The sequence below is a fragment of the Fulvia fulva genome, chromosome 1 (genome assembly GCF_020509005.1).
Source record: "Fulvia fulva chromosome 1, complete sequence".
NCBI classification, from domain to species: domain Eukaryota; kingdom Fungi; phylum Ascomycota; class Dothideomycetes; order Mycosphaerellales; family Mycosphaerellaceae; genus Fulvia; species Fulvia fulva.
Window position 1 is genome coordinate 2127114 of NC_063012.1, and position 26815 is coordinate 2153928.

General features: G+C 46.4%; 2 protein-coding genes across 2 annotated transcripts; both read right to left on the reverse strand.

Annotated features, from left to right (window-relative positions):
- Window positions 1–104: 104 nt before the first annotated feature.
- CLAFUR5_00496 (Glutamyl-tRNA(Gln) amidotransferase subunit A 2) lies at window positions 105–1760 on the reverse strand (the record flags this gene model as incomplete). Its single annotated transcript, XM_047899644.1, has 1 exon — window positions 105–1760. The coding sequence occupies one exon, from the start codon at window positions 1758–1760 to the stop codon at window positions 105–107; it is 1656 nt and encodes a 551-aa protein (XP_047755311.1).
- Window positions 1761–2427: 667 nt separating this feature from the next.
- Window positions 2428–2972, reverse strand: CLAFUR5_00497 (uncharacterized protein; the record flags this gene model as incomplete). The annotated part of the gene is made up of 2 exons (XM_047899645.1): window positions 2428–2890; window positions 2938–2972. The coding sequence occupies 2 exons, from the start codon at window positions 2970–2972 to the stop codon at window positions 2428–2430; spliced, it is 498 nt and encodes a 165-aa protein (XP_047755310.1).
- Between the last annotated feature and the right edge of the window lie 23843 nt (window positions 2973–26815).

A 26815-nucleotide genomic window follows, 5' to 3' on the forward strand; every position in this document is an offset into this window, starting at 1 on the left:
TTGTGGCTCTCTGTCTCAACATTTGAGTCTATCCGTACCAGACCACAGACGAGCACCTTAAAAATGACCACCACCTCGCCCCCATCTCGCCGCTACCCTTACCCTCACTCTCCCAACACACCCAACGGATACGCCTCCACATCCACACTTCCCCCATCCGGCACAACCACCGGCACAGCATCATACCCTCTCACCTGCACCCTCTCCTTCGCCCACCTCGGCGTGCTCCTCACCCTCCCCAACCTCTCAACCTGCCACGCAATCCCCAACACCTTCTCCTCCGTCCACTCCATCCCCAAAATCTCCATCCCCACCGGCACACCCTCCGGCGCCGTCCCCGTAGCATTCGAGAACCCCACCGGCACCGTAACGACCGGTGTGCCCGTCAACGCTGCCAAAATACCATTACGACCTGACTGCGATGGCGAGCCGATGGGACCGACGAGGTTCTTCTGTTGGGGGTATATTAGTGCGTCGAGGTCGTTGGATTTGAAGGTCGAGTGGAGGGAGAGGGTGAGGTCATCGATGCCGCGAAGGATCTCGTTGTAGGAGGCGTTGGAGGTTGAGGACATTAAGGCGGCGGTGACGTATTCGTATTGCGCGGGGATGACGAGGAAGGTGGAGTTGGAGGAGCTGTTGTAGAGGTCGTTGAGAGTGGATGGGTGGGAGCCGCCCAGGGAGGGACGCTGGAGGTAGGAGTTCATGTTTTCGCGGTATTCATAGCGTTGAGTGTCGAGGTTGGCGATGGAGGTGGCGTTGTACAGCGTCTCGGTGATGGAGATGATGGTGGCGCCTGCGGCGCGGAGTTTTGATGTTATGTTCGACATTGCTTCGTTGATGGGGTCGGTTTCGGGGCTTGAGGCTCTGTTGAAGAAGCCTTCGACAAGGCCTAGGCGTAGGCCTTTTAGAGAGCCGGTGGTGAGGCCGAGAGTATAGTCTGTACCGCGAATGCCTTCTGGTACCAGCGCTGTGGCGTTGTCGTTGGAGTCGAAGCCGATTTTCGCCATGACTGTTAACGCGGTAGCTACGTCTTCGACGTTTCGGGCGATTGGGCCGACTACGTCTTGTGTATAAGAGATTGGGATGACACCAGTTCTACTCAGTAGACCTCTTGTAGGTCGACAGCTGAACAGACTATTGGCACTAGCAGGACTCCTCAGACTGTTGACAGTATCCGTGCCAGTACCCCATACAGCGAACGAAGCAGCAATCGCAGCACCTGTACCGCCAGAACTCCCGCCCGGCGTCCGCGTACTATCGTAAGGATTGATCGTCTGTCCACCAAGCGACGAGACACTCAGACCTTCCAGCGCCAGCTCATGCAGATTCGCCTTGCCTAGCACGATAGCACCAGCATCTTTGAGAGCCTGAACCATAGGTGCGTCTTCAGTCGGTTGAGACCCCGCGAGATCCAGGTTACCTCCAGTAGTGGGCATGTCAGCGGTGTCGTAGTTGTCCTTGAGGAGGATTGGGATGCAGAAGAGTGGTCCATAGCTGCCGTTGTTCGCTTTGAGTTGTGTGTCGAAGTCATTCGCGATTGTTAGCGCATTGGGGTTGAGGCGGATGATGGCGTTCGTGTGGTTGTTGAGTGCTTCGATTCGGGATAGGAAGGCGGAGACCACGTCACGACATGTGCTCAGGCCTGTGTAAAGGGAATGATGTGTTGATGAGATGGTCGCTTCTCGAGGGTCAAAGGTGCTGAGCTGAGCAGAGGCAGGGAAGATCATGCAGCTCAAAGCCGCTAGCAACGCCAATGCCATGGTCCGCGAAGTAGGTACAAGAAAATCAGAATGAGCAACGTGAAGAAAGTTGTAGAGGGGGTAGATATTGGAAATGCTGTCTTGGCCGATGCGTGCCGTGATACTTCTCGCCTCGGGCTACATACCTTTACGATAAGCAGCCGCAGATGCTTGATTGCCGTCAGCAAGACGACACGCTGACTTGTAATTACTTGCCTCTGAGATGTGAGGCGGGCGACATGCCAGTCAGCACGCAACTCACACGACACTCCATCCGTTTACATACATGTAGTTAGTTGATGCTTTCATCTGGAGCTGTTCCTGCATATGACGTAGTCATACTTCTTCGGCCAAGCTCTCACCGAGCTTAGATGTGTTGCCTCCGGTAGCAGTGTCCTGTGTAGAGGATGGCGAAAAGCCTCTCTGAGCCCTGAACTGCCCGCTCTCGCGGCATGAAGTCACCACTGCCATGAGCTCTTGTCGGACGTCTTGTGCTGCAAGACCTGGAGCATTGTAGCAGCAAGTTGGCGGCCTGGTAGCATTCTTTGAGCATAGCGCAATGTTCAACTGGTAGTCCAGTTGTACAGCTGTCCAGACCCATCTCATGCCGGAGACTCAGTTGCACGAGTATAGCCGTGCATTCATGGGTTTTCGCACGGCCATAGTAGCGCTGTAGTCTTTCCAATGCTCAGCCTGTGCTACCAGTCATACCTTGCTCGACACCTTGGGCACCATCCAGGCTCTCAAGACCTTTCTCGTGAACCACATCAACGTCCAGCTCTTCCATGACCTGTATGACTGTGCCGAGCGACTCAAAGAAGCCGTTGACAGCAACACGTAGCATGCGGTTGGTGGTGGCCTTGTACTCGGTCTTCAAAACCGTCTTCTTCGGATCATTCCGATCTTGATGAACCTCGTCGAGCTTCACTGCAGATGTAGAGTCTGCTAAAGCCTGGATGGGCTCTGTGGGCGCGGCATTTGTAATGAGTGAAGCTTTGAACGGATTCCCTTGTACGACAGTATTGCCGTCCGGCAAGGATTCTACTAAACTGAAGGACCTTTGCACCAGCTGTGACAACTCGGGATCAACGGAAAGGGTCGTGATGGCGGCGCGAGCGAGGCGGTTGTTAGGGAATGGTACGTGGATGGTTCTGGTCGGAGTCAGAGTCGTGTTTTCGCTTTCACGCATTCGACGTACAACGAGCAAGGGAAGTCCGGATCGATTTGCGCCATGACTGCTGTGATTCCATGCGCAGTATTCACGGGGAAGTGGTCGATGTTGTGTTGCTGTATTGTTGTTCGATCTTGAGATCCTGAACATCCGTGCAATCGATAACCGAGAACTCAATCGTCGCGCGGCGTAGTCTCAGTCGTTATCCTAAATTCGTGCACGCTAGACCTAATCGGTAGGGTACCTCCCTAGTAGTCTAAGTCTATATCCGTATATCTACACCGATGAAAAAAGGTTCCTTTAAGGAACATAGCTATATATATAAAATTACTAGTATACGACTCTAGACGAGTATCTATATTAAATATAGTTAATATAGGGAGCTACGTTCAACAAGGCAAGGATTATGTATAAGACGATCGTAAAACTAGCAATGCTCTACGGAGCCTAGATATAGGGGATAGGAGGAGTAGGTAAACCGATCCTAAAGCGGATAGAGGGACCCCTAAACCGGACGTAGGCCGCGAACCTTAGACGGATACTAGGAGCCTATAAGACAACGCTAACAAGAGTAGCGGAGGTAGAGATAGGGTTCCCCCCGATTAAACATTATATCAAGGGAATAAGGATCTAATACGCTAGGAAGACGGCGGATTATCTAGTATAATAAGCTATTTAGGACTCTACGGAGAAGATCGCTAGGAGGTACGACCGGCTACCTAGCCTTAGGGCACGTCAAAGCTAAAAGTAAGACGACCTATATACGTTTGAAGTTGTTAAGCGAACCTAGGAGTAGCTAGAGAGGAAGGAGGAGGAGTAAAAGGTACGGAGGGAAAAGGGTAATAAGGTAAAGACGTAAAGCCTCGTAGAGTAGGTAACGGGCTACCTTTAGGAATAGGAATAGAAAGAGAATCCCCTACTAAATCGAGGACCCCTAGCATTACGCCCCTTCTAGAGATATAACTACCTACTCTACCGTAACCTAATAAGGGCCGAAGTAAGTATCGCGATATAGATTAGGTCCGAATATATCGGGTTAAGGGCCTACCTATATAGAAGGAAAGTCCCGGACGTATATAGCCTAGTATACTAGTATAACTACCCGTTATAGAACCCGGAGTATATAGGACTACGGTGCCCGTAATAGGTAGAAGGACGAGGCTAGTAGAGAGCTAAGGTAGTAAGACATAACTACTAGTTAGTCGTAACGGATAAGCGAGACGTAAGACGGATAGTATAGTAGATACTATAGTAGGGCTTTCTTAAACAGTTCGCGCTAGCTAGTAAGACAGAGGAGTAGATAGAGAAGAGGCGGGAGGTTAAGGGGGTATAGATAGGGTAGTTATTAGGGTAGGCCTATAATACTAGTATACCCTTAATAAGAAAAATACGAAAGAAGGTAAGGTTAAGGACGTATAGGAGAGGAGAGGGGTTTTTACTCTAAAATATGAGTTTCCCCTTTATAACTAGAAGTAGGTAGTATAGCTATATAGGCTAATAGGCTCTATAATAGTATAATGAACAATATATATATATATATTAAATATAATAACGTAATTTACTACCGAGCGGGCTATACTACCGAGCGGGCTACTTTTACTAAGAACTATACTACTTCTACTTTAATTACGACGGTATCTTAATACGACGACATCCTATAGAATCGTTACTAGGTATTACGGGCAGCCCGCGACCCCTTACTATAGCTACGTCAGCCCGGGTAAACCGCGGACCTTCCGTATTGGGTTAGCGCGGCTTAGCTTTACTTTATAACTTCGCCGCGCCTCGCGCTCCTCTTTCGTAGCTTCGTAGAATAACAACTCTCTCATTCGGACCCTACGGTACGCGCGCCCTTATAGTTTGTTCTACTACCCTACCTAGATTGCGGATCTAGGTAAGGAACGCGTAATAATAGGAATAGACAGAACTGTTAAACAGGTACGGGTAGATAGTAGTAGAGTAGAGTAAGAGATCAATCTTTAACTGACTAATAGCACGAGCATGCAGCAATATATTAAGAACCAATATGTTGATTGTGTTGTATGTCTATCTAAGCTAAAGGGGAGAGAAGGTATCTCCCTACAAGCTGAGTCATCGTGGATGCCTCAGGCTGCCAGATCACTTCCTGATTGTTGACTCCCTTTGAGATGCTACATCTTAACACTCCCACTCATCTCGTATGGGAGGTTACAGTCTGCTCACTTCCTGTCAATAGTACTTGGACCTTTTTATGACAGGTTCAGCTGGCTTACAAACCTCTGGAAGTGTGGACCAGTCTTTGGTTTTGTAAACCCGTCTGCAACCATCTCAGAGGTTGGGGTGTACTTAACAGCAATAAGCCTCCTCCACCAAAGTTTCCTAACAGCGTTATAGGCAATGTCAATGTGCTTCGACTTGTCATGGACATGTGCATCTTTTACTAGGGTGAGGGCAGCTTGATTGTCACCTCTTAATTGGACTGGTCTCAAATTTGATACAGTCTCCTGGTTTCTAGTGATTCTTGGTTGATGGGAACAGTCTCCCACTAACTCTGGACAATCCATTTCCCTTAGCAGTGAAGCTAGGAATTGGGACTGCTTCGCACATGCATTCATGGCCATGTATTCAGCCTCCATTGTGGATGTTGCTACAGACTTTTGCTTCTTGCTCATCCAAGAAACTGGTGCCCCACAGAGGAAGAAGACATACCCAAGGATTGAGACTCTGTCTGCTTTGTCCATTGCATAATCAGAATCACAGTATCCAATAAGGTGTCCTTTTCCAGACTTTGAGAACTGAAGTCCTAGATCAGGGTATGATCTTAGGTACCTAGTGATCTTCTTCAAAGCCTTCATGTGGTAGGTGGATGGGTCACTCACAAATGAGCTCATCCTTCCTAGGACAAAAGCAATGTCTGGCCTTGTGATTGTTGCTGGCCACATCTAAGTACCATTAATACTCTGGTACTCTGCCTTGTCACACCTCTCATCCATGTGGCTTGAAGGTTTGAGGGCCTCATAGCTGTCCATAGGTGAGTGTGTAGGTGCTGCCTTCTCATGGTTCATTCCCATCTTGGCTAGGCTGTCCCTAACAAAGTGTCCTTGGTCAAGTTTCAGGATTCCTCTCTTCCTGTCCCTTGTGACTCTCATGCCAAGGATCTTTTCAGGTTCACCTAGATCTTTGATCTTGAAGATCTTGCTAAGTTCTCTTTTGAACCAGAGAACATCTGTCAACTTTGGTGCAGCAATTGGAATGTCATCCACATGTATAAGGATTATGATCTCCCTCTTCTTATGGATAAGTAGGCATGGGTCCACTTCTGACTGTGTGAATCCAATCTCTCTGAGCTTTGACACACAGAGTTGATTCCAATCTCTAGCTGCTTGCTTAAGTCCATACAAGCTTTTGAGGATTTTGAACACCATGTTTAGTGGAAGCTCAACTCCTGGTGGTGGTAACATGAAGATGTCTTCATGGAGGGTGCTTTCTGTGAATGCATTGTTCACATCCACTTGGTGAAGATGAAGATCCTTCTTACACACAATAGCCATAAACACCCTAAGGGTGTCCTGTCTTACTGTAGGTGCAAATGTCTCCATAAAGTCAACACCAAACTTCTATGAGAAGCCCCTTGCAACTAGTCTAGCCTTGAACTTTTCAATAGCTCCACTAATGCTTCTCTTAATATCAAAGACCCATCTTGATGTAACCAGATTTGCTCCTTTTGGTGGAACAGAATTTTCCTAGGTGTTGTTACTCTGTAGAGCATCTAGTTCCTTTTGGATTGCTTCCTTCTAAAGATGTCCCCATTTCTTGTCATTCACAGCATCCTTGTAGGATTTTGGAATTGGGACCTCTTGCTTATATGCAATGGCTTCTACAGTTGCTACAAAGGCCATTTCCTCAACTTCTTCCAGGAATTCGCTATCCTATAGTATTGAACTGTCCACTGATTGTATAGCTGCAAAGAAAGCTTAGTGAAAAGCAGCAAGGTTCTCTAAGAGGTCCATTGCTTCTCCCACTTCAGTGGTTAGTTCGGGCTTAGGGACCATAGATTTTGGGGCTTTCTGTTTCATGTCATAGCCCTTAACATCATAGTCAGCCTTTCTCTTTCTAAGGGATGATTTAGGGACCGTTACTTGTGACCTAGTAACGTCTATTTCCTAGGGATCTAGGGAGCTTCTCTCAATTGGCTGATCGATTTTCTGAAATTCCCCTACGTTCTCCGGAGGCTAGGGAAGTTGCACAAACAGCTTTCTCGGCTGAGCGACTTTAGGGCTCTTAATTGGCTGATCTATTTCGGGGGGGCTCTGATGGACGCCTGAATGGTAGGTAGATTGTCCTAAGGATACGTTCTTCCTCGGCCTTCCTAAGGGCTTCCTAGCTGGTGCACTACTTAGTAGATTCAATGTTAGAACATTGAGACCTATATCACCTCTAGGCTGGTCCTCAAAGAAGTCTGTATGTGTGTGTTGTTTAACAGCTCTTATGTCTAGTTCCCAAAAGAGCCAGGCTTTAGCTGTGTTTTCAATATACCTAATAAACACTGCTTCTTTACCCCTATTCATTAGCTTGTCACTTCTTGCCCATTGAGGTTGGGATCTTGTGTCCATATAGACAACAGCTTTACATCCCCAAACTTTCAAATGGTTGATGGTCGGTTTGATACTATCAAAAGCCTCATCTAGTGAAACCTTGAACCTATCGTAATCTAGGCCATTTGGCAGTTTGTTCCTCATATAAGTTTGGGCCTCTAGTGCTTCAGGCCAAAATTCAACCGGTATTTTAGCCTCTTCAAGCATTGCCCTTATAGAGTCCTCTGAGGTTTGTATTGACCTCTCAACTGGTCCATTCTGTAGAGAGTTGTATGCCTCAGTCGGCTCGAGCCCAATCCCCAAATCCTTCTCCCACTGCTTCACTAATGCAATAAGTTCTTTTGCATTGTCAAGTCTTACTGCTTTCAGCTGCGCTGATGATTTCCTCTCTGCTTTGATCTTCTAGTTCTGGAGAGCAACTGGAGCATCTTCTCTTTTCCTAAGAGGAAAGGTCCACTTCTTCCTAGAGAAGTTGTCAACAATCTCAAGCCAGTATTTGAATCCTAGTCTTGAGATTGGTAGTGGGCCACATATGTCAATAGATACAAGGGCAAGTCTTTCAGGTCTTCTCTCTGTAACTTTGCCTTTGTACTTCTTCATCTTTGCTATTGAGCATACTCTGCACTGGTGAAAGCCATCCTTAGGGATAGGAATGGGTTCTTTCAAGTCTGTTACCTTGTGAAGATTCTGGAGCAAATTCTTCCCAAAGTGTGCAAATCTTCTATGCCAAAGCTCCCACTGCTTCAGGTCGGTCTCTGATTGAGCAGTCACAAAGGCATTCTCCATTGGTGGTGCACATGATGAGTAATGTGCCCGTTCTTGTAGGAGAGGAGAAATCTCATCAATGAATGGAACCCCCCCCAAGGAGCTTTGTCTGGACAACAGTCTCACCAGAGGGGGAAACAAGAGAAAATGATGGAGGTTGCACACCAAACTGCTTGCTAAACTGGTTCCATGAAACCAGGTTCACTCCTAGCTTGGGTACAAGCAGGACATCTTCCAAAACAACTTTTCTGCCAGCTCCCCCACTCATCTCTGCATTCCCAATATGAGTGGCCAATAAAAACCCCCCTCCCACTTTGATCCATTTCTTCCTTGTCAAGGGAGTCATAGATCTAAAGAGGCAGCTTTGGTCAGTCATATAGGATGAAGCACAGGAGTCAAGTAACCACTCTGACGAGGGGAACTTGCCTTGGACTTCTGCAGTTGAGTGAGCCACTTCATCATACTCATCATCATCAGACATTGTCTCTGGGGATGAGCTGCATAGTGACTCTTGGGCGGAGAAACCTTTTCCAGTCTTCTTTGCTTTAGAGGTATAAGACTGGGCCTGGTTCTTCTGGAGTGACAGCATGTCAGAGCTGAGTTTCTTCACCATTTTCTTAAGTTCTTCTATAGAGGACTTCTCTCTTGGTGTCCTCCTTGAAGTGGGTGGTGGAGTTCTCTTCTTCTTGACATGTGTTGTATTCTGGGAAGATGGTGGTTGGGAATGAGATCTAAGGACCTTTCTTGCCTCAGGCAAACTAGGGCAGTCCTTGATCAGATGATCCTTCTCACAGAGAAGGCAGGAGAGTGGTCTTGCTAGACCTGAGGGCTTGACCCAGGTGGCTGCCATGCCATACTCAGCCTTAGAGGGATCCAACCTGGCTTCTTGAGCTTCAAGGATCTTTAAGGTCCTTTCATGGTCCATCTTTGGCTGAGCCATGATAGTATCCCTGGCTACATAGTAGTCAGGTGGCAGTGAGCTTAAGAGCTGGGTCATCCTCACATCAGCTTTCCTGTAATGCTGACCCTCTGGGTCAACATTAGCAATCCTTTTTCCAAGAGAAACCAGGTGTGTCCATGCAGATCTGATGGTGAACTCTTCACTCATCTCAAAGGTCACAAATTGCTTTGTGAGCTCATGTGCATGGGTTGGTAGCACCTGGCTATACTTGTTCCAGAGATACACCCACTTCTCAGCAGCTCTTCCAGATTCACATGAGCCCTCAAGCTCAAATTCATCTTCTTCTATGATCCTACTAAGGATACTGAAGTTGCATACTACATTGTGCCTTGTCCATATTAGCGTATTGAGGATCTCTTTGGTTGTAGCCTCTTCTTGGAGTTTCAGAGTCTTGCCCTTGATGTTGTCAAAAGACACTTCCATTAGGTCATCAATTGCAAAGAATGCTGATTGGCTCTCCATCTTGTATCTCTGAAGGTTGAACCATCTCTTCCAATTGTCCCTCCCAAGAATTGGGATTTTGCCTCCCTTCTCCTCTGTCTTCTCTTGGTATGGATCCATAATAAATTGGATGTAATGAAACAAGGTGTGTATGTTCCAAAGTGGTGGCTCAGATCCTGCTGAGGCTTCTGGTGTAGAATGGGAAAGTTCGTAGGTGTGGATACTAAGGCCTACTTGGTAAAGTAAAGGAGCGGTGTGAGGTCTCGGGGCTAGGACACAGGTCTGTCTCTCCTAGCAGAGCTTCAAATGACTTACTTGAAGTCCTTCTTAATAGTATCTCGATGCAGTTCTGCCTATAGAGTATCTTCAAGGTATTGGCTTTAAGTAAGCCGTATAGAGTCCTTGTCTAGGTTACCTATCACTTAGTATCGAACTAAGCTCCTTGACAGGATAGACGGGGTAGACTTCTGATTCCCAGATGTTTTCTGCTACGATAGCAAGGGATACAAGTAACCTGTACTGATATAGGTTGCTCTTATTCCTACACAAACCCGGGCTTATAACCTGTTGAACAGGTACGGGTGGATGGCAGCGGAGTGGAGTAAGAGATCAATCTTTAACTGACTAATAGTACGAGCATGTAGCAATATATCAGGAACTAATATGTTGATTATATTAGATGTCTATCTAAGCTAAAGGGGAGAGAAGATATCTCCCTACAAGCTGAGTCATCGTGGATGCCTTAGGCTGCTAGATCACTTCCTAATTGTTGACTCCCTTTGAGATGCTACATCTTAACAGTATTAATAGTATTATAAGACCTTTAGATATAGATAGATAGATTTGTTATTCCCCTATTCTAGGACCCTATTCGGCCTATATAGGTATATATCTATTATTATATATAAAGAGAAACCCGAATAGGTAAAAACCCTTCCCGCCCCCGACTTCTCCTTATCTAGATTAGCTTTCCCTCTAAACGTACGTAGTCTATATTACTATCCCGTTGTTAGGGCGAGAGCCTAGCCTATAAGATGTAAGGGTGAAAGCGAGAATGCAGGTGCGAAGTGCAGATGCAAAAGGGTATAGTATGATTGCTACACAAAACAAAAGACGAAGAAAGCAAGAGAGGCCTAGGGAAGGCCAGATATTTATACGCGACCCTCGCGAGTGCGTATCCCCGCATTAACAGGGCTAACCCGTGCGAAGCCGCGCTTAGCAGCTTTGCTCAAATCCTTATTCCAACCTGCCCTACGTTCCGAGTCTTCCACGTGCTTCAAGGTTTGGTAGAGGGGTGAATTTGGAGGGCTGGGTCCCGTAGTGAATGTTGCGGGGCATGTGATTCTTGGCGTTTATACACCAAGCTGGACTGTCACTTCTTGACGACTTCTAAGCGCTCTGAGGCTCTTCTGTCCCTACCTTCTGTACACTCTGTGGGGAGACCATGACAGTAGCCCCCCCGAACAAAGCTGAGTTCCTACGAAGCCGTAGTAGTTCCACATATCGAGGATGTTCAGCTTCAGTACTAGGCCTAGGCCTAATGTTATAGTCGATACACTATTAGTAAGCCCCGTCGAAGAGCTTAGATTCGAAGAGCCTGCCGATGTTGACTTCTAGGCCGTCTGCGCGGGCGTAGTATTCTTCGATTGCTTGACGATTGAAGATGATATGTTGGATAGGTTCCTATAAGGTATCCTACTTAGGGTAACCTTGCCATTCGACTTTATACTTGATCGGCGGTAGTCCTTCAACGTCGTTAGGCTCTACGCGGATTCCCCGGATCTTGCGGACGGCATAGTCGTCAGAAGGTAGGTTAATAGGCTCGTCGACTTCTACTTCATCGGGAGGACCTAGCATGTCTTGGTTTTGGTTCGGGAATAGGTCCTTAGCCGACGGCCGAAGGCGTACGGGATGGAAGACGTCGTGGATCTTTATGTTCGTAGGAAGAGCTAGACGGTAGGCGTGTGAACTGATACGCTCGGTGATCTCAAAAGGACCTAGGTTCTTCTAGTTCAGCTTCTTAGAGGGGCGGTCCGTCTTGATGTTCTTGGAGTTAAGGTAGACTATATCGCCTACTTAGTAGTCGGGAGCTGGCTGGCGACGACGATTGGCTTAATCCTCGTAGATTGCTTGTGCGTACACCATCTCGTCGTGAACTTCTTTATAGATCTGTAAGAGTATAGTAGCGAACTTGTCTACTGCTTGCTCGTTTGCGTCTTCGGTAGGCGGGAGAGGTTCTTCTAGTTCTATGCCTATACGAGGGTGGTAACCTCTCGTAGTATAGAAGGGAGAGTAGCCAGTAGTCTCCGAGTCCTAGTTACGAGTAGCGAACTCTACCGTAGGGATATGCTAGGGCCAATCCTTCTGGTGGTAGTCGACGAAGCAACGAAGGACCTACTCGAGGATAGCGTTCGTAATTTCGGTCTAGCCGTCGGTCTGTAGCTGAAAACTGGTCGAGAGGTTATGCTTAATGCCTAGGATAGTACACAGACGCTTCTAGAAGTGCGAGATGAACTAGGTGCCTCTGTCAGAGGTGATGCTATCCGGGAGGCCTTAAAAGCGCTAGACGAATTCGTAGAACAAGCGAGTAGTCTCCTTTGCGGTCATGCTCTAGCACGGGATCATGTACCGGTCCTTGGAGTGACGGTCCACGATCACTAGAAGGGCCTTTACTTTCACGCCGCTGAAGGTCTTGCCGTGAGGAAGATCGGTGATAAAGTCTATAGTGATGTGCTTCCACGGACGATTAGGAGCCGGGAGAGGGTGCAAGAGACCGTGGGGACGGTGGCGGTTAGCTTTAGCTCTTCGGCAAGTAGCGCAGTTTAGTACGTAGCGGCGGACGTCCTTCTAGGAATGCGGCCACTAGTAATACCTAGCGAGGAGCTTGTGGGTCTTAGCTACGCCTAGGTGACCCCTAGAGGCGGAGTCGTGGATGATTTGAAGAATCTCAGCTCGGATATTAGAGCCTTCGGGCTGCGGTACGTAAAGCTTCTTACGGAAGTAGACGACACCTTCCTAGAGCTCGCACTCGGATAGCGAGAAGCCCGGGAATGTCCTCGCGCCAGATCTAAGGGCCTGAACTAACTCTTGGGCGTCTATGTCGGCATCGTACGCTGTTCGTACTCGTGCCATGATGCCTTCGGGCTGCTCCTTATTATCAAACCCCTCAAAGTCTGATTCGGATGAGCCGTCGGTCGTTACTGAGCCCTCTTTATCGTCGTTCAAGTCCTTAGCGTCCGAGGCGTATTCTTCAGGCTCGGATTTATCGTCACTCTCGTCAAGGTAGGCAGGAGCGAGCACGAGAGTAGCAAAGGAAGCGGCGAGCGTAGGCTGGCCGTTCGATAGATACTCTCGAAGCTCGGAAGAGAGGTTGTGCTCTTTGATGACTTGTTGCCCTACGATTTGCCGGCCCCCTCTTCGATCAACTAGAGAGTCTCTAGGGCGGCGGGTAAGGGCGTCGGCTATCGAGTTGGCCTTGCCGGGCGTGTACGAGATCACGAAGTTGAACCGGGAGAGGAACTCGCTCTAGCGGGCCTAGCGACGATTAAGCAGCTTGCTCTTTATAAAGTAGACGAGGTTCTTATAGTCGGAGCTTACTTAGACGGGCATAGCAGAGCCTTCGAGCTCGGGGCGCCACTCTTCGAAAGCTTTGACGATGGCGAGAAGCTCCTTGTCGTAGATCTCGTAGTTACACTCCGTGGCGGTCAACTTCTTAGAGAGGAAGGCGACAGGTAACCAGGGGGATTTAGGCGAGCGGCGTTGTAGTAGGACACCGCCCACCACGCCGTCGGATGCGTCGGTCTCTACACGGGTCTCCAGTTCGAAATCGAAGTGCTATAGAAGCGGGTTCTTAACAAACTTCGCTTTGAGCAAGTCAAAAGCCTCCTAGCATTCGTCGGTCTAGGCGAACTTCTCACCCTTGCGCGTGAGCTTCGTCAAAGGGCGTACTACGCCCGAAAATGCGTAGATGAAGCGGCGGTAGAAGTTGGTAAAGCCTAGGAAACCCTGGACCTCTTTGACGTTCGTAGGAGCATCCTATTCGACGATAGCGTCGATCTTCTCTTAGTCTATCTTGATGCCGTCTACGGTAATGATCAAACCAAGGAACTTGACTTCGGTCTTCTCAAACTCGCACTTGTCGATATCGAGCTGCAAGCCGGCGTCTGCGAGCTTCTGAAGGACCTTACAGACGTGCTCGCGGTGCTCCTCCTTAGTCTCGCTATAGACTAGGATGTCGTCGATGTAGGCAGTGTAGAACTGATCGAGGAACTCCTAAAGGATGTCGTTAATGAAGTTCTAGAAGGTACTAGGCCCGTTACAAACGCCGAAGGGCATAACGAGCGACTCGAACAGCCCGTAGCGAGTACGGAAGGCTGTGAGATACTCGTGTCCTTCTACCATTCGTAACTTATTGAACGTAGCGATGACATCGAGCTTAGTGAAGTACTTGGCCTTAGAGAGGCGCTCGAGCGTCTCCTGAATCAACGGTATTGGGTAGCGGTTCTTCTTTATAACAGCGTTCAAGCCTCGGTAGTCTACGTAGAAGCGTAGACCACCGCCGGGCTTCTTAACGAACATGACGGGACTGCTAGCGCTAGAACGGCTCGCTCGAATGAACCCCTTCTTTAGGTTCTCTTCGAGGTATCTCTTGAGGACGATAAGCTCTTCTCGGGACATAGAATATAACGGTCCGAACGGTGTCTCTGCACCTTCTTCTAGCTCAATCTTGTGGTCGTAAGGGCGATGAGGAGGCAGCTCGTCTACGGCTTTAGCATCGAATACGTGGAGGATGTGGTGTGCCTAAGGAGGGACCTTCGTAGCAGGGTCGGTAGGTGTACGCTTCTTGTCGAGCTTCTCGAGGGCGATGTCGATATCGCGGAGAGAGGCGGCGAAGACTTGAGCTTTAGGCTACTTAGTAGCAGTAGTGAAGGCAGCGGCGTTCACCTAGAAGATCTTAGTATACTTAGGACCGCGCTGAGGCGGCGGAGAAGGCGGAGGTGCCGGAGGAACTTCTAGAGGGAAGCTGACAGTAAGGGAAGTCCAGTCGATAATAGGTCGGTGTCGTCTAAACTAGGGGAGGCCGAGGATAAACTTCTAATGCGGTAGGGACGTAAGGAAGCTGGTGATCGACATACGCTTGCCTCCGAGGGTGATTGACGTGTGTACAACATAAGTAATCTTACTAGTGGTAGTCTCCGTGCCGTCAAAGAGTTCAAGGGTGCGAGGGTACTTAAGTTCCTAGGGTTCGAGGTTGAGAGAGGTCGCGAGTTTATAGTCTATAAAAGACTCGCCTAGTGCGCCAGTGTCCATAAGAGTGAGATTGGAAGAAGAGAGTTTCTTTGAGCCGATATTTATATTCGTAACGAACGGTTTGCAAGCGTAGTCCTTGCCCGTCTCGTCGTACAGGTCTAGCTGTGCTATATTGATCCTCAACTTCTTTCCTCTCTTCACTTTCGGTAAACGTTGTTCTTAGTCTTCATCGCGTCGATAAGGAAGACCTAGGCTTTTTCCTGCTCAGCGGGAGCAGCAGGAGCAGGCTCGATAGCGCCGATAGCGCCGCGAACCGGGTTACGGGCGTTACGGGCAGCGAGCTGCGGACAGTTAGCTACGATGTGGCCTGGACCGCCGCAGTAGGTGTAGAGTCCGGCCTGGCGACGGCGAAGCTTCTCTTCGGGAGTGAGCTTACCGTTCACGAGGCCCTAGACTCGAGGGACGGCGGTACTAGCGCTAAGATCTATAGCGTCACCTACAGAGACGGGAGGGAGAGCCGTAGGAGCGGCGGCGCCTAGTGGAGTAGCGAAGTGGCTTCCGGGACCACGAGGCTAACGACCTTGAGAACGGGAAGCGAGGAGAGAGGCGGTGTGTTTCATGTTAGAGTCGAGGCGCTAGTAGGTCTCGACGAGCTCACGGAAGCTCATAGCACTAACGTCCTTATCCTCGAGGGCTCGAAGAAGCTCTGCTGACAAACCACGGCGGAGAGTGCTCTTCTTGGTCTCTTCGTTGTAGCCGGTGAACCCGATGTCGCGGTTGAAGGCCGCGAGGTACTCGGCGAAGCTCTTGTTCTTCTAGAGGAGGTTGTGGATGGCGTTCTAGGCGGTGGCTCTACGGTCTGGATCACCAAAGGCAGCACGGAGGTCCTGCATTAAGGTGAGGACGTCCGGGCAGCCGATAGTCTACGTGGCGTTGTCGATGTAGTGTTGTACCTAAGCCGCGGCGTCTCCCCGAAGGAGGGAGAAGACGTACGTGACTTTGTCCTTCTCTTGCGGAAAGTGGTCGGCATTAGCTAACAGCTTGATAGTAAGCTATGTCTCAAATGCCTCAAACTTGCTCTTGTTGCCGTCGAACTCGTCTAGGTCGTTAACCTTCTTAGAGAAGTGCTAGCGGCGGTTGTCGTCGGCGTACGGGGCGAGGTTCTAGAAGGTGTTCACAATACCTTGAAGGTATGTTGCTTAGTTGTTTGCTTGCTCGACCTACTAGGCGGTCTCGCGGAAAGAGGAGACGGTGCGGTTAATAAGAGCGTAGGCGGTGTCGGGGTTGGCGTTTACCTAGGCACCGAAGGCAGCGGCGTTCGAGAAGGGGATGTCAGTCCACTCACTGAAGTGGAATAGAGTGTCTTGGTTGTCGAGGTTGACACCTCTATCGGTGGCGTGGTCACCTATAAGGATGACTCGAGTAGTTGACGGTTTGTTAGTCTTTTATGATGTCAGGGCGAGAGCCTAGCCTATAAGATATAAGGGTGAAAGCGAGAATGCAGGTGCGAAGTGCAGATGCAAAAGGGTATAGTATGATTGCTACACAAAACAAAAGACGAAGAAAGCAAGAGAGGCCTAGGGAAGGCCAGATATTTATACGCGACCCTCGCGAGTGCGTGTCCCCGCATTAACAGGGCTAACCCGTGCGAAGCCGCGCTTAGCAGCTTTGCTCAAATCCTTATTCCAACCTGCCCTACGTTCCGAGTCTTCCACGTGCTTCAAGGTTTGGTAGAGGGGTGAATTTGGAGGGCTGGGTCCCGTAGTGAATGTTGCGGGGTATATGATTCTTGGCGTTTATACACCAAGCTAGACTGTCACTTCTTGACGACTTCTAAGCGCTCTGAGACTCTTCTGTCCCCACCTTCTGTACACTCTGTGGGGAGACCATGACACCCGTTAGCCCCCGCTCCTAGCCGGTCTCGTCGCGCTACGCCGTGTCCTCTCTTCCTATACTACTCCTACTAGGCGGTACTATTCTAGCTAGCCCTTCTCTAGTATCTAGTTCGGAATATACCGTAGGTCCTTAATATTGTTAAGAAGTGCCCTAATCGTCCGGTTCCTTGCCTTTACTATCTACTCCCCCCTTCCTAGCGACTACCTCGGATAGACGAGGAGTACGTACCGTACGTTCTAGGAGCGATAGCCGTAGGGGTATCTAGTGTTCGTATATTCTAGAACCTTCCTCTATAATAGGTACCCCTAGAGGCCGATATGTTCGCTTCGTAGTTAGGTTACTATACTACTCTATACCCTCGTAAGGTAGTAGTAGATAAGCTCTAGGGAGTACTTGACCGCGGATTTCGTAGCTAACTATTCCTTAGGCTATCCCGCTAGCTAAGGGCGTCCACTATACCCTACAACCTAGTTGTTCTACCTCTCTTTCTATAGTTGCTCTATAAACGATTTCTTACCTTCCTATTATGTTACTAGCTATTCGTCCCTTACTCGGTAGTTCGGCTCGTTTCCGGGTCGAATGCCCCTATACGCTAGTACTGATTCGCGGGCCCTTACGACTGCACTGGCAATGACCTTCTATACTAGGTACTATGCCGACTTGCCTAAGTAGGAGGTCCGTAGTCCCTAGATATATAGTTCGATCGGCGGTATAGCGGTCTCGTACTTAAGTATCCTTATTAGTGTCGACTTATATACTCCGGTGACCTTCCTTAGGCATTAGTTTTAGATCTTTACTAACGGCGTAACGAGTCCCTTTAATAGGTAGGCCCTCTCGCCTAAGGACTATACTTAGCTACTATAGGTAAGGACTAGCCGTATAATAGCTATATATAGGAGTCGTAACTACCGAAAGTCCGCCCCCTATATAGACGTAGTAAGCCTCTAGTATAATACTATATTCTATTTAGCTTTCCGTAATATTACCTATACGTACTTCCTCTACCGTAGCGCTAGGTCTACCTATAGTCTAAGGATCCTAAGCTAATTTACCGGATTAGTCGTATACCCCTATATCTAGATAGAAGCTTATATATTATAGAACCGTAGCCGGCGCGTAAAGTATATTAGATTGTACTCTTCTAAGACAAACCGAGCCCTATACCTCCTAGCCTAGTCCTTATAGATCTTATACTTCTCTTCTAGTAGTATATAGTTCTTCTTAGTCGAGAAAGACTACGCTAGGATGTTTATATCGTCTACGAAGCCGCTCATAGCGGTATTCTAGGATTCTAGGGCTAGGAGTAGCGTCGCTATAAAGAAGAGGAACAGGATAGGTACTAGCGTTAAGCCTTACGGGATTCTAGTATAGACTACTTAAAATAGGCTTTTGTACTAACCGACTAGGATCGACGTGCTACGGTTTTAGAGGTAGGACCGTACGAAGTTAATAAGCTACTTAGAGAGTCCTTTCGACCTTAGGATATAGAGTAGCTACGGGTATAATACGTAGTTAAAGGCTCCTGATATATCTAGACTAAGTAAGGATACTACCTTATCCCTATTTCTATACTAGATAGCCTTTACCTAAGAGGTAATAAGTTCTATTACGGATAGCGTCGATTGCTATAGGCGCGTACCTATCTAGGTGTCCGGGAGTAGAGAGTACTACTCTACCGCCTCGGAGAGTCTCGTTATAAGTAGCTTCTTAAGCGCCTTCCTAAGAGTATTAAGGAGCGTAATTAGGCGGTACGACTTTACCTATATATAGTCTTCCTTTTACGGCTTACTTAGGACTACTATTGTCGATTATTTAAATGCTATTAGGTAGTATCCGGTCTATAGGTAGGCTTCAAAGATCGCGACGACTACTAGGGCTAGTTAATCTCTATATTTCTTTAGTAGTTCGTTTAGGATCCTATCCGGCCCCGGGGCTTTCTTTACCGGTAACTTCCTAAGTAGCGGTAATATCTCCCTCGGACATATCCTATTAGACCGCGATACTAGGGGCTAGGGGAGTAGAGCTATTTATGTCGCTTAGATTAGCCTCGACTAGTGTTACGGCTACGTAAGTAGCCCGCTCAGACCCGCGCGACCGGCTTACCTAAACAGGCAAAAGACGAGGTCGTGAAGCTCGTAAGCTTTATACTAGCGGAGCCTTATCTAGGCTTACTTCGGATAATAGACTACCCTAAGTGCCGCCGTAACAACTAGGGCGGGAAGAACTTCCTAGCTAGTAGACGCGCCTTAGCCTCGGGGTCGCTAACCGGGCTACTAGGCGATTAGAGCGGTAGGATAGAGAAGAAGGGGCCCTATATAGGGTCCTATCGGGCCTATTTTACTAGCTTCTATATCCTCGCTAGCTTACCGGCGATTTCTTCTACTATAGCTCTCTAGCCGACTACTTTCTCCCTCCGTATTATAGCTTTCTTCTATTAGTATACCTCCCTATATACGTTCTAGGCCTCCTTGCTATAGCTGCTCGTCTATACCCGGCGGGCTCTCCTTACTTCTCTTACTACCGTAGTATACTTTGGCGTCTAGTATAGTTTAGACTATATCGTTAGTTAGGTAAGCGGAACGTAAAGTAAGGTCGCTTTTCTTATCTCGTCTATTAACCCTTAGACTACCTCGTCTATCTCGTCTTTACTATTATATTACTACTACGCGATCTAGACTAGCCTCTTAGAGTCGTCGAAGTATACCTATCGCGATCCGAGCGTATATATAGGTAACATCCTATTATTAAAACTTAAGGCTATATACGCTAGGAATTAGGTAACTAATTAGTTACCTATAGCCTCTTTAAGAGTAATCCTTAGCTATTCTAGATAGATATATATAATATATAACCTAGAAAATTATTACCCTTAGAGGACTCGGATTTTCGCCTTATATTACTATATACGATATATTCGAAAGCTCTTATTAAGGCTATTCTAACGATCTATAAAGTAGGCCACTACCCCTAGAATTAAGAGAGTTCTACCTTATTTAATTTAGATAGCTTAAAGTTCTCTTCACCCTATTTCTTTAGCTCTAAACGCTACGGAGGTACCTAGCTATATTAGGTAACTCCTAGGTAATAGTAGCCTAGGCTACGGTACTACCGGCGCCTATAGCTCTATAGGCAAAGCTCCCCTAAGACAACTAGTAGTAACTTATAGAGGACGTAAAAAGTATAGAAACTAACAATTAGCTCCTATACCGGTCTCTATAGGTAATGATTACTTAGCTACGTACGGCGCTTATACTATCGTATTACTAAGGGTAATAAGAAATAAGGACGACGTCTTAGGCGATTAGTAAGGCCACCCGGAATTAACACCCCTATAGCTAGGTATCGGTCGCGGTATCGATACTAGGCCCCCGCCTAACGTACGATATAGTTACGATCCGTATTATAGTAAAGGAAGACTAGGCTAAAGTTACGAAGCTATTAAATAAGGAGCTCGCCTAACGAATTAACTAACAAGGGGTAGTCGTAGTAAACTAATAGTCTAACGGTACTCTATAGATCTATACTAGCTCTACTACTACTAGGAGGTACCTAGAGGTATAGCTATAGTAGGTATCTAAGGTTACGGTATTAGCGAAGGTCTTAATAAAGTAATTTACGATCCTAGTCTACGATATACCTAAGGAGTTCGACCTAACTAACTAAGGTCACCTACGTGCTCTCTAAGAGGACAACCCGGTTACTCTTAACTCTCTAATCTAGAAGGCGACTTAGCTCTATAGGAAAAAGCTACAAGGTAAGAAGGCCTCGGCGCTAATAGTATAGCTATAAGACGCGAAAGCGGCGGATCTAGCGATAGAATAAGGCCTAATCTAGTAATATAGCCTTAAGATAGTAGAAAAGTACTCCTTATCCTTCCGTGTCCTCTAATGCTTTAAATGCTAATAGTATAGACACTAAACCTATACGTATATAAACAAGTAGGCCTACTCGAACTATATAGGAGACTATATACCTAGGGACTATATATTAGCTACGAGGCGGTACGCGAACTGTCGGGGGTACTACCTATCGTATAGCGCGGAATGCCTATAGCGGAAACTAGCAAAAAACAAGGCAATTATAAACAGAACCGTCGCCCTAAGATTCTACGGCGACCGTAAGGCTAGCCTATACCGGAACTAGCTAGCGGCGGTCGGGTATAAGCGCCCTAGGGCCGAGAATAACGTAAAGGATACGTAACCTAGGGCGTACGGGAGGCCACGTACTCTACTAGCTACGGCGAGGAAATCTAACTAGGCCCGGCTCCCCTTTAGTATATAGCTAATAGGCGTAGACTAGGACGTATAAGGTAGTAGGACATAGGACATTATAGAGGAAATAATTGTCGATAACAATAACTAGCCTCGACACGCTTAGTATTATCTAGTATAACGTTAACTATAGTAAGGATATAGTCTAGAACTATTTCCTATACGAGGCGGACCCGTACGTCTACTACGTCCTAGTAATCTAGGAGCTATAGATTAACCCGTACTATAAGAGACTAACGACCTATAAGTTACTAGGCTATACGACATGCCTACGAGGCGACGGTAGACCCCGTACGTGCTTCTATATTAGTAAGGACAGATTAGAATCCGACTAGGACGTAGTATACTACGTAGATAAAGAAGGCGGGGGAGATATTACCTCCCTCTATATAGGTAGTACTTAGATATACAATATATATATATAACCGCTAGCCTCGAGGTCTAGCCGCGACCTTAGGGTCTATAGACACCTAGATAGTACGCTTAAGAGATAAGGGTACTATATTATAGTAGGAGACTTTGTAAGGGCGCGCGTATTATAGGGTCCGAACGAGATAGTTATTGTTCTACGAAGCTATAAAAGAGGAGCGCGAGGCGCGGCGAAGTTATAAAGTAAAGCTAAGCCGCGCTAACCCGATACGGAAGGTCCGTGGTTCAGCCGGGCCGACGTAGCTATAGTAGGGGGTCGCGGGCTACCCGTAATAGTATCCCCTCTCCTAAAACACGCCTTAGTCCTCTAAGCGTTATCCACCTTATAAGGCCACTTACCTATCGAGCTCTTTAATCGCGCGAACGCCTAATTATCCTCTATTGCCCTGTCGTCATCCGATAACATCGCATTCGCTCTATTAAGACTATCCTCGACCGGCTTCCTTCGAGAAACATATTGCCTAGTTAGCTAGCTTGCCCTAGACCTACGTCTGTCTTTAGCTAGCACTCGCGTATAATCCTTATGACTAAAGTTAGGTATTATTATAGGCTCTATAGGCTCTACTCGAGTATCGAATATATGTAGAGCAGATTCTATTAGAGGTAAGGCTCGAGGCGACTTATTCGTAACGGTGTCTTTCGGAATAACCCTAATCGTATTAAGCCCGAGCACCTTAGTAGCTAGTAGGGACTAGTTAGATAGAGCTACGAAGCCTATAGGCGTAGACAACTTAGGCCGGTTATAGTAAAAGTCTATAATAGCGGCGGCCGCGTGTTTAAGTATGTCCTCTATAGGTTACTAGGTCTTACTATCCTCCTCGTTCTAATATCCAGCCCATTTCACCTTATACTATATATCTACCTTACGCTTATGCCCCTTCTTCACCTTACCTACCCGCTTACGGGTGTATATATTAAGGATCTTTCCTACCTCGTATATATACGTAGGTACTACTACTATATCGGCTACTATATTAGCCTCGGTAGTATTAGGTTCGATAGTTATCGGTAGTAGCGGCGCTAGATACTGCCCTTTAAGTAGTAGGAAATCGGGGTGGTCGGCTCGTTATAGCAGTAAGGTATAGAAGTAGTTATTAAGTCCTACTAGAGCGTCTAATAGTTTTAGTCGATAAGAGAGTCTAGCCGGTATAACTTCCGTAATCTAGTAAAAGCCGGCATATTTCCTATCTAGCTTCTTAGATAGTCGAGTCGTACGGATGTTCTTAGTACTAAGATACACCTAATTACCTACCTTATAGTCTAGAGGAATGCTTCGGTAGCGGTTTGCTACTTCTACTTAGAGAGCTTATAACATTCGTATATTATCTTAAAGGTGCTTATAAAGCTCGTAAATTCGACGTATAAAGGTTTCTACTAATCGCGTATCTAGTCGCTAGAGAGTAGTTAGTCCTCCCTCCTTTCTAGCGTTTAGGTCAACTCGCTCTATAAACTTAGGGTTATAGCCTAAGGTAGCGTAGAACGGCGATATACTAGTAGTCTCGGATAGGTGATTATTAATCGCGAACTAAGCAAGGCATAGCCATTCTGCCTAGTCATCCTATGCCTTATTAGTAAACATACGAAGATACTGTTCTATCGCCTAGTTAGTACGTTCTGACTGTCTATTAGTTTCTAGGTAATACGAAGAACTTAGCTTACGATTTGTACGGAGCATCTTATAGTGTTTCTTCTAGAAGGTAGCAACCTACTACTTACTACGGTCTGATATAATAGTATTAGGAAACCCGCGTCGACAGAACATATGTTTAAGGAAAAGCCTTGCCGCATTCTATACTATTATTACGCTAATAGGGATCAGCTCGACTTCCTTAGTAAGCCTATTAGTAACGGTTATAATGTTGTTATAGACTATGCCGTTAAGAGTACTGTCTAGGAGTCCGATAACGAAGTCGACTATAATATATTTCTAAGGCCGATCTGGAATAGGAAGTAGCTGTAATAATCCTAGTGGCTAGGAGTATAGAGATTTTGTTATACGGTAGGTACGGTAATTCGCGGTATATCTACGTACGGATCTCGCTAATCTAGACTAGTAGAATTTACGTACTACGAGTTTATAAGTACGAGCTCGTCCTAGATAGCCTACTACTAGAGCGTTATAGTTTATCTTGATTATCCTAGTCTATAAGGCTTAGTCATTTAGTACCTATAAGCTCTAGCCGTCGTATTGATTTCAAATATATAGCAGGTCGCTATCTGCTTTATAGTATACTAGGTGAATCTTCGCTCTCTATAGTAGTGTAGGAGTACGGTCTTTCTATAGGTCCTTAATCGCGGTCTTAAGCTCGTTATCGGTTACGTACGCCGTCGACATTCGATACTCGAGTTCGGCTTCCCGTTAACTTTTACGCGTCGCCGGTTATTTAGTAGGCGCATCTCGTTCTATAGATATGAACTCTTTAGCTTTAGGGTCTAGCTATACTAGTTCCTCTTCTTCCGGCGTATCTTCTACTATTGCCTATAGTAAGGCGATCTTAAGGAATCGCTTAGGAGGTAGTAATGTCTGATGCTAATACTAGTTCCGAGGGTCGTTCACCCCCTACGGAAGGTCCTAGCTACGTCTCGTTAGGCTGTCTAGCTTTATACCTTGAAGTCCTAGACGGTATATTATCTTAAAGTTGAACTATAACAAGAACTTAGCCTAACGCGCTTGTCGCCGATTTAGCTACTTTGTCTTTATAAAGTATTCTAGGTTCTTATAGTCGGTATAAATCTTAACTAGCTATAAATCCTTATTATCTACTTCGTAGGCGAGCTCGGGTCTCTATTCCTTAAAAGCCTTAATAATAGCTAACAGTTCCTTGTTATAGATTTCATAATTGCACTCCTATAGACTTAACTTCTTCGAGTAGAAGGCTATAGGATGTAGTATACCCTTCTCGTTATACTACGAAAGTACGCCGGCGTTTATAAAATCTAAAGAATCTATCTCTACTACCGTTTCCCTACCTAGTATATAATGTGCGAGTATGCCGGCTTTACTAAACGTAGCTTTCAAATTGTCAAAGGCTCGTTAGCAATCTAGTAACTATTAAATCCTTCTGTTCTTGTGATTGCTTAGTCCGTCCGACTTAGTCAGGTTTATAAGAGGAGTAGCTATACGCGAAAATGCTTTAATAAACCGCCTATAGAAGTTGGCAAATCTAAGGAAGGCCTAGACATCCTTCAGGTTCTTAGGAGCTTCCTATATCTAAATATATTCGAGTTTCTCGGGGTCCATCTCGATGCCGTTAGGGGTTATAATTAGCCTAAGATACCTTATCTTCTATTAGTAGAATTCGCTTTTGTCGATGTCCACTATAAGTCCTATATCGCGTAGCTTAGTAAGAACCTTCCGCACGTGTTTAATGTGCTCCTCTAAGGTGTCACTAAAGATAAGTACGTCATCTAGGTAGGCCGACACAAAGTCGTCTAGGTGTTCTTATAAGACCTTGTTAATGTATAATTAGAACGATACTAGTCCGTTATATAAGCCGAATAGTAGCACTGGACACTCGTAGATGCCGTATCGTGTCGTAAACGCCGTTAACTACTCGTACCCTTTAGCTATCCGTAACTTATTAAAGGCTACTATAATGTCTAGCTTCGTGAAGTACTTCTTGCCGTATATACGGTTAAGCGTCTCTTATATTAAGGGAATCGGATACCGGTTCTTAATAGTGATCGTATTTAATCCTCTATAGTCGATATAAACACGTAGCCCACCTCTAGGCTTACGTACTACTAGCACTAGTATAGGAGACTAGCTCGTCTTTTACCCTACTTTCCGTACCTTCCCTTTATATATTTGCTTGTCTAGCTATTTCTTAACTGCCTCGTTCTCCTTCTTAGCTAGGCCGTAGGGCTTGCGGTATAGTGGCTCTTATAGACTATTAGGCTTAATATAAATCTCATGATCTACGCCTAGTTAGTAAGGTAGGAGTCCTTTATAATCCTTAGCTAAGAAAGCGTCCGTAATATCGTAGTATATCGGCGGCAACTTCTCCTTCGGGTTATAATTGAACTGCTTGTTTAAGAATTGGTCTAGATCATTAGTAGCTATTATACTTAGCTTAAGCTCTCCGTCGTTACTCTTACGCCTAGTAGGCATAATGTAGAAGTACTTAGCCCTAGGCTAGTACGCGTACATTCCCTACGCGCGTTAAGAAACGCTCTAGTAGTCTACTTCCTTATCGTCTATATCTTCTAGGTTATATAATAAGACGTTCAGCTCCGCCCCTCCTACTATAAAGCTCGCTACTTCTCTAGTAAAGGGCTCTAGTCCGCACCGTACTAGTGCCTACTTCTTCTTCTCGCGATAGTTTAGGGATTGCACTATTATCGATGTCTTATTCTATAGACAGTGACTAAAGTAGTAATCCGATCTGAATGCCACCTCGCCTGTCTCCTAGAAGATGTTTAGGTTGTACGCTATAAGCTACGGTAGGCTAAAGACGGTGTTATATTCAAGGTCGGTGACGTAGTATAACATTTACTCGTAATAATCGCCGATAACTACGTCTATAAGGGCCGCGTATATAATCTGCCGTATAGTAGCCGTTCTATCTCCTAGTGTTAGTCGTCGGCTTTACGTCAAAGGGATTAGGGGTATTATGTATTTACGTATAAATTTCTAGTTAAGAAAGAGAGAGGTGGAAGTAGAATCTATAAGGCCTCGAGCCTTTCTATATTATATTATTACGGGTAACAATATATAAGGGTGTATAGCTAGCTATTGTTTATCGAGTACGTATACCGATATCTTAAGCTCCTTACTATAGTCTATTACCGTCTCTTACATTCCGTGTCTCTTAATCTTATGCTCTTTCTGTCCTAGGAAGTTCGGGTGACCGCTATCTACTACGCTTAGGCAGCGGTCGTACTATTTCCCTACTACGGATCGGCGGCTAGGGAACTAAGGTTCGCGTTCGGATTCGGCGTAGTATTACGTAGACGCAGTAGGCGATAGTCGCTATCGTACCTATATATTAGGTATTTAGGGTTAGTCGATACGTAAGAACCTATACGGTAGTAGTAGTACTTACCCTACTTCTTAAGGTCTTCGCGCTACTTACGGTTAAGCGTAGGTAGGTTCTATAGATATATCGGCAGATCCTCCTTCTTCTTAGTACTATCGTACTATAGTAGGCGCTATACTAAGGCACCTACTATACCGGTAGCGGTACTAGTAACTACGTTACCGTTGTTCTAGTTATTCTAGCCGCTATTACCGTTCGAGTTACTATTACTACGGGGGCGCTCCTTCTACGGGTATAGTCGATCTGTCTCGTAGAAGCTCTCGTCTAGTACGGTGTACT